Raw genomic sequence first — 12,539 nt, 5'->3', positions numbered from 1 at the left:
TTTTGTAAACTTGTTTTTCCAGCAGTTAGGTACACCAAAAACTTTTACATGTTTCCATTGAAGGGGGCTAATTTTAACTCTTTAAAGAGAAGTGTGTTACACAAATGTAGGTTACCTACTTCCAATTCAAATTCGAATTTTTTGGTTAAAGTACAGTAAAATTACTAAAAATTGAAAATGGCAAATACCTATAGGTAGGTAGGCTTTTATTTGTATAAATTTTGAATTTTACCGGGTTCAAAATCTTTGTTTACATTTTTGGTTTTACATTCGCGATTTCTACTTTTGGTAGGATTTGAGATCTTATTTTGTGCTCGTTGTGATGCGGTTTTTTAGGAGCGAAAATCTGAAGCTAGAAAATTTTAGAAAAGAAAAGAAAGTTGAGGAAATTGGAAAGCTGAAAGTGAGGTTTTTCAGACTTTTCCGAAGGAAAATTGCTATTTTCCAGTTGTGTAAACTTGTATTGTGTTTCTTATAAAGTATAAATAAACCCCATTTGTTTCATAGTGATCACAGTCATATTGTGTTTGAGTTTTATTGCTAGGGAAGTCTCATAGAAGTTGAAGATAGGATTCATTCTACATGTATAGAGGACTTTGGTCTGCGTAAAGCAACTGTAAAAGTTAGGGTAAAAGAACACTCAAATAAGCATCATTCAATAGGATAAGGAAAGTCGTGTGATGTTCACACCAGATTTTTAACTCTTTAAAGAGAAGTGTGTTACACAAATGTAGGTTACCTACTTCCAATTCAAATCCGAATTTTTTGGTTAAAGTACAGTAAAATTACTAAAAATTGAAAATGGCAAATACCTATAGGTAGTAACACGTGTTTGAAAACATCGGCAAATATTATAGGAACATAGCTACCAACGGAAACAAAATTTGTTTCACTCAAATTTGCTTCCTACTTCCTACACGTTCAGCCATGTTGTAAACTTGTTTTTCCAGCAGTTAGGTACACCAAAAACTTTTACATGTTTCCATTGAAGGGGGTATTATCTTCTGACAAATTAGACATATTTACTAGTCAATGAAGAGTTCTTACTCTCCCTTCTGGTTCATTTAATCGGATAAATGATTTTCGGATTTGTATAAGGAGCATGATAGTAAAATGACAATGCACCCACAGAAAAGGGTTAACTTCAATCTCGCTTAAGAGATTTTCTCTCATCCTTGCTAATGAATTTTCCATCAAGTTCATCCCTGAACTCAATTTCGTTAACTTTACTGCTGACATCCAGTCGAATATACATAGTTTCAATTAAGGTTTATAGATTGCCCTCCATTTACCGTTTGCAACATAGAAAAAAGTATACACAGAGGTATAAATTCCTTGATTAGATTTGAAATCTGCTGATTTAGATATGGCTCCTGACTGAACTCATTTCTCTCACTTCCTCTCGACTTTTTTCTCTCTCATAAATGTTTTTCACCATGTTTTCCCATATAGTATTTGCTCTTTTTTTTACTGACAACAGCATACAGATAAAATAAAAGTACCTTAATAATAGGTATAACTTACAGGGAGGTCAGTAGGTGTTGTAGATGTGCATAAATTCCACACGAAGACTTGGAGTCGAATCTCTCTACTTACCTGTGAACAGAATGGAAAATAATATTCAGAGTTAAAACAATATTTTTCTGTCTGTAAATGAGAATCTGCCTAATACCAGCTTTATCAACGTTTTTTCGTTCTAAAAATGATATATTATACTAGAAACTAGATGACGAGGTGCATACCCTCTCTTGTTTCTTAACTCCCTCTTGCATAAACTATGGTTTCAGTTTTCACTAAAGGCATTGATTTTACCTCACATATAGGTATTTATTATTATAAATTTTTCCACTCCTATAAGATAAGCTATATACAGGAAGGTCAGTAGGTGTTGTAGATGTGCATAAATTCCACACGAAGACTTGGAGTCGAATCTCTCTACTTACCTGTGAACAGAATAGAAAATAATATTCAGAGTTGAAACAATATTTTTCTGTCTGTAAATGAGAATCTGCCTAATACCAGCTTCACCAACGTTTTTTCGTTCTAAAAATGATATATACTAGACGACGAGGTGCATACCCTCTCTTGTTTCTTAACCCCCTTTTGTTTCATTCTCTTTGGTCCTTAGTGGCAACCTATTATCTTTTTTATATATATAATTTTCTCCATCCTTTTCAATGTTAAACCTACAGGGAGGTCAGTAGGTGTTGTAGATGTGCATAAATTCCACACGAAGACTTGGAGTCGAATCTCTCTACTTACCTGTGAACAGAATGGAAAATAATATTCAGAGTTAAAACAATATTTTTCTGTCTGTAAATGAGAATCTGCCTAATACCAGCTTTATCAACGTTTTTTCGTTCTAAAAATGATATATACTAGACTAACTAGACGACGAGATGCATACCCTATCTTGTTTCTTAACCCCCTCTTGTTTCATTCTCTTTGGTCTTTAGTGGCAACCTATTATCTTTTTTATATATATAATTTTCTCCATCCTTTTCAATGTTAAACCTATGTACATATGTACTTATTTTTGATGTAAAATTGTAAATAAATGAGGGCTGTTTAAACTGTTGGCATAATGGGACTTTTTAGTCTTAGCCGACAGTATAAATAAGGTATATTAAATAAATTTACCCACAATATTAAAAGTAAGTACCTACCTACAACATTTCAACATTATCAAGGCAGGTAGGAAACGTAGGTGTCATCAGAAATTCACACTAGAAATGAAAACCAGAATGGAGTGAACTTTTTCTCTCCCCTAATCTTCCTTAGAACATTATTTCCTTTTCAACTTTTGTAGAAAAACAAGTGATGAAAATGATAAAAAAAATCTGGTGTGAACATCACACGACTTTCTATTACATTTGTGGAATACGTATGTATTTAAAAAAGAAGTGTTTTGGCACTAAAAACTGACCATCGAAATTTTGACCCGATTACATTACTTTCCTTCCTATAGGATAAGGAAAGTAAAAACACACAGTAATCTAAAAATAGAATGTCTGGGGAAATCACGTGTGGTTCTTCCTTCGAAAATAACCAAAAACTTTTCCCATTAAACCTGATTTTGTATGAACGCCTGGTATTTCAATTTACGTATGCAATGTGCTACATTATTCACAACATGCTTGCTTCCAGTGAGCGTTGTTTTCTTCGTAGGTATTGTAGCTTGTAACTTTTTCAATGTGTACATGTACAAATACCTAGTTACCTAGTTCAGTGAACCTCGCTCAGAAAACGACCCCCATGAGTACGTATGCAATGTGCTACATTATTCACAACATGCTTGCTTCCAGTGAGCCTTGTTTTCTTCGTAGGTATTGTAGCTTACGTATGCAATGTGCTACATTATTCACAACATGCTTGCTTCCAGTGAGCCTTGTTTTCTTCGTAGGTATTGTAGCTTGTAACTTTTTCAATGTGTACAAATACCTAGTTACCTAGTTCAGTGAACCTCGCTCAGAAAACGACCCCCATGAGGCCCCGAAAAGCCCAATTTTCTTGAAAATAATCAACTATGTACTTAGGTAAGTTGAAATGTTGCCTAGTGCCTAATTTTATTTTCCATAAAGGTAATGTTATTAGAAGTTCACACGAAAATTCTAACTGCTTTCATCTCAAAGTCTCAACATTAAATTTATATTTTATAGTCAATTTTCGATCGGTCCAATCTTTTGCCTGTCTCACCAAATTAATTTTGCCTGTCTCGGCAAATCATAATGAAAATAATCAACTATGTACTTAGGTAAGTTGAAATGTTGCCTAGTGCCTACTTTTATTTTCCATAAAGGTAATGTTATTAGAAGTTCGCACGAAAATTCTAACTGCTTTCATCTCAAAGTCTCAACATTAATTTATATTTTATAGTCAATTTTCGATCGGTGCAATCTTATTAATTTTGCCTGTCTCGATTTGGGGTTACTAAAAAGCTCTAATGTAAAACTAATACAAGGGATTGGAGACATTCCTACATGAAATGCGGGGATCAGAGAGTAAAAGCCCCATTATCATATCTCAGTAATGGAACGCAGCCCCATTTTGAAACAACATAGATAGGTTCCATTTATACAATGGAGGGAAGGCAGAAGAGAGAGATGTTCGGAAAATCCTATCTTTTCAATCAATCAAAGTCACCTTTATCATATCTCAGTAATGGAACGCAGCCCCATTTTGAAACAACATAGATAGGTTCCATTTATACAATGGAGGGAAGGCAGAAGAGAGCAAGAGAGAGATGTTCGGAAAATCCTATCTTTTCAATCAATCAAAGTCACCTTGCGATCATTCACATACATGCCCACCTTTATAAATACAAATAAGAAGCGCGGGAGGAGAGGTAACAAATGATAAGGGAAGGGAAATAGCTGGTGGGGGAAGGAGACGTTCAATTTGTGAAAACGCCGGAAATATTTGGAATAGTAAAGGAATTACACAGTCCAGCAAGAGTTAGGTATCCATTTCTAAATTTTATTGCAAGGAAATTGAATGAGCAACGAAAATATTCCTACAAAGCTCGTGCTTTCTGAGAAACAGAAACAGTAACTAAGCGTTCTTTCGAGGTTTCATTTACCTAGCGTTCTTTCGAGGTTTCATTTCAAGGGTGATTTCCTAGGTTTTAGAATCTTTATACATCCTATAAAGGCCGATGTAATGTTCTATTTCGTGAGATAAAGGGGTATTGGAAGAAGGCCGTTATGTCTCGAGACGGAATATTGAATATCATGAGATAAAGGGGTATTGGAAGAAGGCCGTTATGTCTCGAGACGAAATATTGAATATCAGCTTACCTCCAAAGGTAAATGTTACCCTCCTCAACACCTCCATCCTCAACCCTTTCCCCCACCTCTCTGTCACAATACATCTCAGGTACAGTAAAGTAATACAATCTATACACCTCTTCCAATATCATTACAGTAATACAATATACCCCACTACCCCTGAATATCAGCTTACCTCCAAAGGTAAATGTTACCCTCCCCAACACCTCCATCCTCAACCCTTTCCCCCACCTCTCTGTCACAATACCTACATCTCAGGTACAATAAAGTAATACAATCTATACACCTCTTCTAATATCATTACAGTAATACAATATACCCCACTACCCTATCCCAACATACCGACAGAGTCAGACAGTAAACATACAGTAATACAATCTGCTTGATATAATACCTATATACTTGATGTGATTGTGCTTTCATCACCCCAGATAATTTACTCAATCATGCTATCCTACAGTTTCTCCAGGGATATTGTAGCCATTTAGGTCTGGGTTAAATGGATTAAAGTCTAATCCACACTGTACTTTCTCCAGGGATATTGTAGCCATTTAGGTCTGGGTTAAATGGATTAAAGTCTAATCCACACTGTAGATTTTACGGTGGATTTCAGAGGATAAATTTACCTATTAAGAAAGGAGTCTTTATTAAAGGAGTCCGGTTATTAAAGACGGAGTCTCGGGGTCTGTTTATTCGAAACTAAAATAAACAAATTGCTCGGACGGGATAGAGCATAAAATACATCCAGGCTATGAAACAAATATCCTGTTTATCATTCATCCAATCTAAACTAAATGGCAAAATGGTCACTCCAGAATTAACCCTGAAGCTGAAAGGCGGGTCGACAAATTTTACATAACTCAATGTAGACATTTTTGTAGCACAGTGACAAGTATTATCTTCTGACAAATTAGACATATTTACTAGTCAATGAAGAGTTCTTACTCTCCCTTCGGATAAATGATTTTCGGATTTGTATAAGGAGCATGATAGTAAAGTTATCATTCATCCAATCTAAACTAAATGGCAAAATGGTCACTCCAGAATTAACCCTGAAGCTGAAAGGCGGGTCGACAAATTTTACATTAACTCAATGTAGACATTTTTGTAGCACAGTGACAAGTTAGTATTATCTTCTGACAAATTAGACATATTTACTAGTCAATGAAGAGTTCTTACTCTCCCTTCTGGTTCATTTAATCGGATAAATGATTTACGGATTTGTATAAGGAGCATGATAGTAAAATGACAATGCACCCACAGAAAAGGGTTAACTTCAATCTCGCTTAAGAGATTTTCTCTCATCCTTGCTAATGAATTTTCCATCAAGTTCATCCCTGAACTCAATTTCGTTAACTTTACTGCTGACATCCAGTCGAATATACATAGTTTCAATTAAGGTTTATAGATTGCCCTCCATTTATCGTTTGCTGCATAGGAAAAAGTATACACACAGGTATAAATTCCTTGATTAGATTTGAAATCTGCTGATTTAGATATTGCTCCTGACTGAACTCATTTCTCTCACTTCCTCTCGACATTTTTCTCTCTCATAAATCTTTTTCACCATGTTTTCCCATATATAGTATTTGCTCTTTTTTTTACTGACAACAGCATACAGATAAAATAAAAGTACCTTAATAATAGGAATAACTTACAGGAAGGAGTAAAGGAGTTACACAGTCCAGCAAGAGTTAGGTATCCATTTCTAAATTTTATTGCAAGGAAATTGAATGAGCAACGAAAATATTCCGACAAAGCTCGTGCTTTCTGAGAAATAGAAACAGTAACTAAGCGTTCTTTCGAGGTTTCATTTCAAGGGTGAGTTCCTAGGTTTTAGAATCTTTATAGATCCTATAAAGGCCGATGTAATGTTCTATTTCGTGAGATAAAGGGACAAGGAAATTAAATCACCAGAAAAGAGTGAATTTACCTCTTTATGGAGATTTAAAATGTGGAGATATAGAGGTTGAGAATTGGAATCAAATACTTTTGGAAATTTGGACCTTTCTGCTGAAAAAATAAAGAGTTCCAATAGGGATCAGGGACATCTCATTATACGGGAGACAGAGGGGAGTGCGAGAAGGAGGAAGAAGAAAAATCAATGAAAGAAAGGTACATTTTATAAGAAAGGATTATACGGGAGACAGAGGGGAGTGCGAGAAGGAGGAAGAAGAAAAATCAATGAAAGAAAGGTACATTTTATAAGAAAGGAAAAAAAAAAGTATTAAAATAGACAAAGACAGAAATGAACGAGGATAAAGAGAGAGGAAACCCAGTGGCGGCAAGATGGGCAGGAGTAAATACACGTTGATTTATAGAAGTCTAGATTTTTGCTAGGAAGCAAATTTAATACTTTTTTTTTTCCTTTCTTATAAAATGTACCTTTCTTTCATTGATTTTTCTTCTTCCTCCTTCTCGCACTCCCCTCTGTCTCCCGTATAATAAATTGTACTCATCACTTTTCTAAACATTTTCCCTGATTACTATCATTCTATGTGGCGAAAAGCAAATAGACGAAATAAGAAAAGAGCGAGATTTCATCTTCTTATTTTGAAATTTTCATTTTGTTTTGAACTTTCTTCACCTCTCTTTTTTTATCATTTTCATCACTTGTTTTTCTGCAAAAGTTGAAAAGGAAATAATGCTCTAAGGAAGATTAGGGGAGAGAAAAAGTTCACTCCATTCTGGTTTTCATTTCTAGTGTAGTATTGCAATCGGTCCAAATTTTCAAAATCGGGAAATGGTTGGAAATATCCGTTTTGGGATCCCCTGATATCCAAATAGACGAAATAAGAAAAGAGCGAGATTTCATCTTCTTATTTTGAAATTTTCATTTTGTTTTGAACTTTCTTCACCTCTCTTTTTTTATCATTTTCATCACTTGTTTTTCTGCAAAAGTTGAAAAGGAAATAATGCTCTAAGGAAGATTAGGGGAGAGAAAAAGTTCACTCCATTCTGGTTTTCATTTCTAGTGTGAATTTCTGATGATAGGAAGCAAGAGATGTCCCTGATCCCTATTGGAACTCTTTATTTTTCAGCAGAAAGGTCCAAATTTCCAAAAGTATTTAATTCCAATTCTCAACCTCTATATCTCCACATTTTAAATCTCCATAAAGAGGTAAATTCACTCTTTTCTGGTGATTTAATTTCCTTGTCGTAATTCTGTTACAAGGAATGCTTAAAGCACTTTGATGGTCTAACTTGGCCTCATAAAAATCAACAAAAAAAGGAAAAGAAATAGAATTGAATTAAGAAAATTTCTAGAAAGAAACATTAAGAGGGGGAGGGGGTAAAAAGAGTCAACAACGAGTGAAATAAAATTACTTTAAACAAATCACGAATAATTTTGTACTTTCTGTTATCTCTTAGAAGAGAACATCCATTTTTTTCGAAACCGGGATTTGATTTGACTGGTTATGTAAGTAAAGGTCCTTTTGATTTTTTTTTTTTACCTCCCCGACCTAAATATTACATGCGAGACCTAAAACACAAGATATGGTACACTGAAAATGAGGAAAATAATAATTAATCTTTGTTATAAGGTTCATTAGAGGAAGAGGGAAAGATTAGATTACGTATTTTAAAGGAATAAGATGTAGAGGAAGGACAAAGGCCGATATAGAGATGGTACCTACAAATATACATGGACGGTGGTCTTTCACCGTCCATGTATATTTGATAGAAGGATAGGAAAGGGGAGGGAAAGGGGGAGAGAAAAAGAGAGAGAGAAGGGAGAGAGAGAGATTAGAATATAATGCAAGGAGAGGTAAATAAAACGGGAGGAGAATTAATTGAATTCAAATCCGCAAAAATAAATACGCTCCAACATGTAAATATATGTACATCTTTTTACCTTACCCTAATCTACCACTTCACATTTCCTTTATTTACTCGTCTTTCTTCCTTATTTACGCTTCTCCTCTTCCTTTTCTTCTCACACTCTTTCTCCCTTATTTACACCCCTTCTCTTACCTTTCTTCTTCTTGTACTACTTAGGATTTATATCTCTTCACTACCGCTTACTCTTCTTCGCTCCTCTCCTTATGGTCCCTCTTCCTTTCTTTCATCGTCCATGTATATTTGATAGAAGGATAGGAAAGGGGAGGGAAAGGGGGAGAGAAAAAGAGAGAGAGAAGGGAGAGAGAGATTAGAATATAATGCAAGGAGAGGTAAATAAAACGGGAGAATTAATTGAATTCAAATCCGCAAAAATAAATACGCTCCAACATGTAAGTATACATCTTTTTACCTTACCCTAATCTACCACTTCACATTTCCTTTATTTACTCGTCTTCCTTGCTTATTCGTAAGCTTCTCCTCTTCCTTTTCTTCTCACACTCTTTCTCCCTTATTTACACCCCTTCTCTTACCTTTCTTCTTCTTGTACTACTTAGGATTTATATCTCTTCACTACCGCTTACTCTTCTTCGCTCCTTTCCTTATGGTCCCTCTTCCTTCTCCTCCTCCTCCTCCTCCCTCATCCAGACTCCCCACTCCCCTCTTCTACATCACATCCACTTCCTGTAACATCATCCCCCCCTCTCACAATCCCAGGTATATAAAGGCTGAAGCGGGTGATATATTTTCGTCTTTTTGTCTCCGTGTATAATCCCTAATTCCACCATTATATCTATGCATTATATGCGTTTCTTTTGTATTTACCACCATCTTTTATTTGCTTTTCGCCGGCTTACATTCCCTCGTACCTATATTTCATTAGATTTAAACATTGAATGCTGTTTTGAAGTTGATTATAATGCAAGGAGAGGTAAATAAAACGGGAGGAGAATTAATTGAATTCAAATCCGCAAAAATAAATACGCTCCAACATGTAAATATACATCTTTTTACCTTACCCTAATCTACCACTTCACATTTCCTTTATTTACTCGTCTTCCTTGCTTATTCGTACGCTTCTCCTCTTCCTTTTCTTCTCACACTCTTTCTCCCTTATTTACGCCCCTTCTCTTACCTTTCTTCTTCTTCCTTCACATTTCCTTTATTTACTCGTCTTTCTTCCTTATTTACGCTTCTCCTCTTCCTTTTCTTCTCACACTCTTTCTCCCTTATTTACGCCCCTTCTCTTACCTTTCTTCTTCTTGTACTACTTAGGATCTATCTCTCTTTATATCTCTTCACTACCGCTTACTCTTCTTCGCTCCTCTCCTTATGGTCCCTCTTCCTTCTTCTCCTCCTCCTCCCTCATCCAGACTCCCCACTACCCTCTTCTACATCACATCCACTTCCTGTAACATCATCTCCCCCTAACTTAGGATTTATATCTCTTCACTACCGCTTACTCTTCTTCGCTCCTTTCCTTATGGTCCCTCTTCCTTCTCCTCCTCCTCCTCCTCCTCCCTCATCCAGACTCCCCACTCCCCTCTTCTACATCACATCCACTCCCTGTAACATCATCCCCCCCTCTCACAATCCCAGGTATATAAAGGCTGAAGCGGATGATATATTTTCGTCTTTTTGTCTCCGTGTATAATCCCTAATTCCACCATTATATCTATGCATTATATGCGTTTCTTTTGTATTTACCGCCATCTTTTATTTGCTTTTCGCCGGCTTACATTCCCTCGTACCTATATTTCATTAGATTTAAACATGGAATGCTGTTTGGAAGTTGATTGAGATGGAGGTACCTGTACCTATAAGCAATACCGAAACCGCCTTTTATGTCTTTAATTAAAAGGGAAATAAAACGGTAAGTTTCCTGTGCCGACGCGGGGTATTTACCGCCATCTTTTATTTGCTTTTCGCCGGCTTACATTCCCTCGTACCTATATTTCATTAGATTTAAACATGGAATGCTGTTTTGAAGTTGATTGAGATGGAGGTACGTGTACCTATAAGCAATACCGAAACCGCCTTTTATGTCTTTAATTAAAAGCGAAATAAAACGGTAAGTTTCCTGTACTGACGCGGCGCGACGTTACCTATACTTTTATTACCTACCGTTTCGGATTCGAAACTTTTCGAACAACAGCAATAAAATATGATATGATGGTTCTTACCTCTTAGCTCGTCTCGGATTGGGTGGGAGCCGGATTCTGTAGTGTCGGGTGTGTGTCTTACTGGAAGATCTCCTCCTAATGATGGGGTTTACTGGGAGGGGCAAATCATCCCCATCCCCTTCGCCACTGGCGGGCAGAATTTCCGACAGCTCTGGCAACGTGGCGGCTGACATTTTGCCCAACAAGAGATTCTTCCTCAGAATACTGAACGACTTATGGAACAGCTGTTTGCCCCGCTCTGTCCTCTGACTAGGGGGGAAACTTTTGCTACTCACATAGTTTGGTGGTGCGACTTCCTGATCTTCATTGCGGACAGGGGGAACTTCTGGTAGGGGGGCACGACGATTATATTTGACCAGATAGTAGATCACAAACAGGATACTTAGCATTATCGAACATTATTGACAACAGCAGTAACGTCTGGCATTACGTTTGACCAGATAGTAGATCACAAACAGGATACTTAGCATTATCGAACATTATTGACAACAGCAGTAACGTCTGGCATTACGTAAAAAAAATATTAGATTAATACTATTAATATTGAATAATAGATAATTAATTAGATATGTCTAAGTATCTATTAAGAAGCAATTTGTTACTTTAAAATGCTTAGGTAACTATGATGTGTCTAACTTTAATATACAAAAAACTCCGAAACACCTAAATAATTATTTGTAGAAAATAGAGGAAGAAATTCGAACAGAATTGACTTTGGACGAATGTCACAACACAAGATTAGTCACAACAAATGTCACAACCGAAACACCTAAATAATTATTTGTAGAAAATAGAGGAAGAAATTCGAACAGAATTGACTTTGGACGAATGTCACAACACAAGATTAGTAAAGTTAATCAAATATAAGAACAATTTAGGTTAGGTATTGTTAGAGCTATCACAACAGTCTAATTTAATTAATTAGCTTTAATTCCTTGGCATTTTACGTAATTATTTAATTTAACTCATTTAAATATCTGATGTAATTATTATTGATTTATCGTCAGATATGATAAAATTATGTATTTTTTATTTTATAGAGCTATCACAACAGTCTAATTTAATTAATTAGCTTTAATTCCTTGGCATTTTACGTAATTATTTAATTTAACTCATTTAAATATCTGTAATTATTATTGATTTATCGTCAGATATGATAAAATTATGTATTTTTTATGTTTTTGTGACTATGTGTTATGTATCCTAGTATACAGAAAATTAGAGAAATTTATCTTCTTAATAATTATGCTTATTTAATTTTTATTTCTATCACAACTGACTGCGTTGATATTAGTCCCTACTATTTTACTTCCTTGGGTACCTAATAAAAAATATTTAATTCCGACTCACTAATTAAATTTTGTTGATTTCAAAATAATAGTCAATGACATTCAAGATGCTTATTTAATTTTTATTTCTATCACAACTGACTGCGTTGATATTAGTCCCTATTTTACTTCCTTGGGTACCTAATAAAAAATATTTGATTCCGACTCACTAATTAAATTTTGTTGATTTCAAAATAATAGTCAATGACATTCAAGATTAACAAGTTTTCTTGACGTTAAAAAGCAAATGTACACTCGAGAGCATATAAATTGACACACTTGACATTATACTCTCCTTACACTTGGCCAATTCTTTCTTAATAGTTTTCAAAAAACTCTAAAGTTTTCTATTATCAACTGAAAGTTTATATGATTGACTTTTTTATTGGAAAGAAAAGAGG

The 12,539-nt window shown here is 35.2% G+C and overlaps 1 protein-coding gene across 1 annotated transcript in view; it reads right to left on the bottom strand.

Annotated features, from left to right (window-relative positions):
- Positions 1–11,236, bottom strand: part of LOC113469108 (cAMP-specific 3',5'-cyclic phosphodiesterase 4D-like) — a 57,794-nt gene extending 46,558 nt beyond the window's left edge. The window contains exon 1 of the mRNA XM_026826563.1: positions 10,811–11,236. Coding sequence (XP_026682364.1) covers positions 10,811–11,199 — 389 coding nt within the window. The 5' untranslated portion in view covers positions 11,200–11,236. The remainder of the gene's footprint in view (positions 1–10,810) is intronic.
- Positions 11,237–12,539: the final 1,303 nt, after the last annotated feature.

The sequence above is a fragment of the Diaphorina citri genome, unplaced genomic scaffold, assembly GCF_000475195.1.
Source record: "Diaphorina citri unplaced genomic scaffold, Diaci psyllid genome assembly version 1.1 scaffold958, whole genome shotgun sequence".
Taxonomy (NCBI): domain Eukaryota; kingdom Metazoa; phylum Arthropoda; class Insecta; order Hemiptera; family Psyllidae; genus Diaphorina; species Diaphorina citri.
The sequence above is the reverse complement of the archived record's forward strand: the minus strand, read 5'-3'. Positions and strand labels throughout refer to the sequence as shown.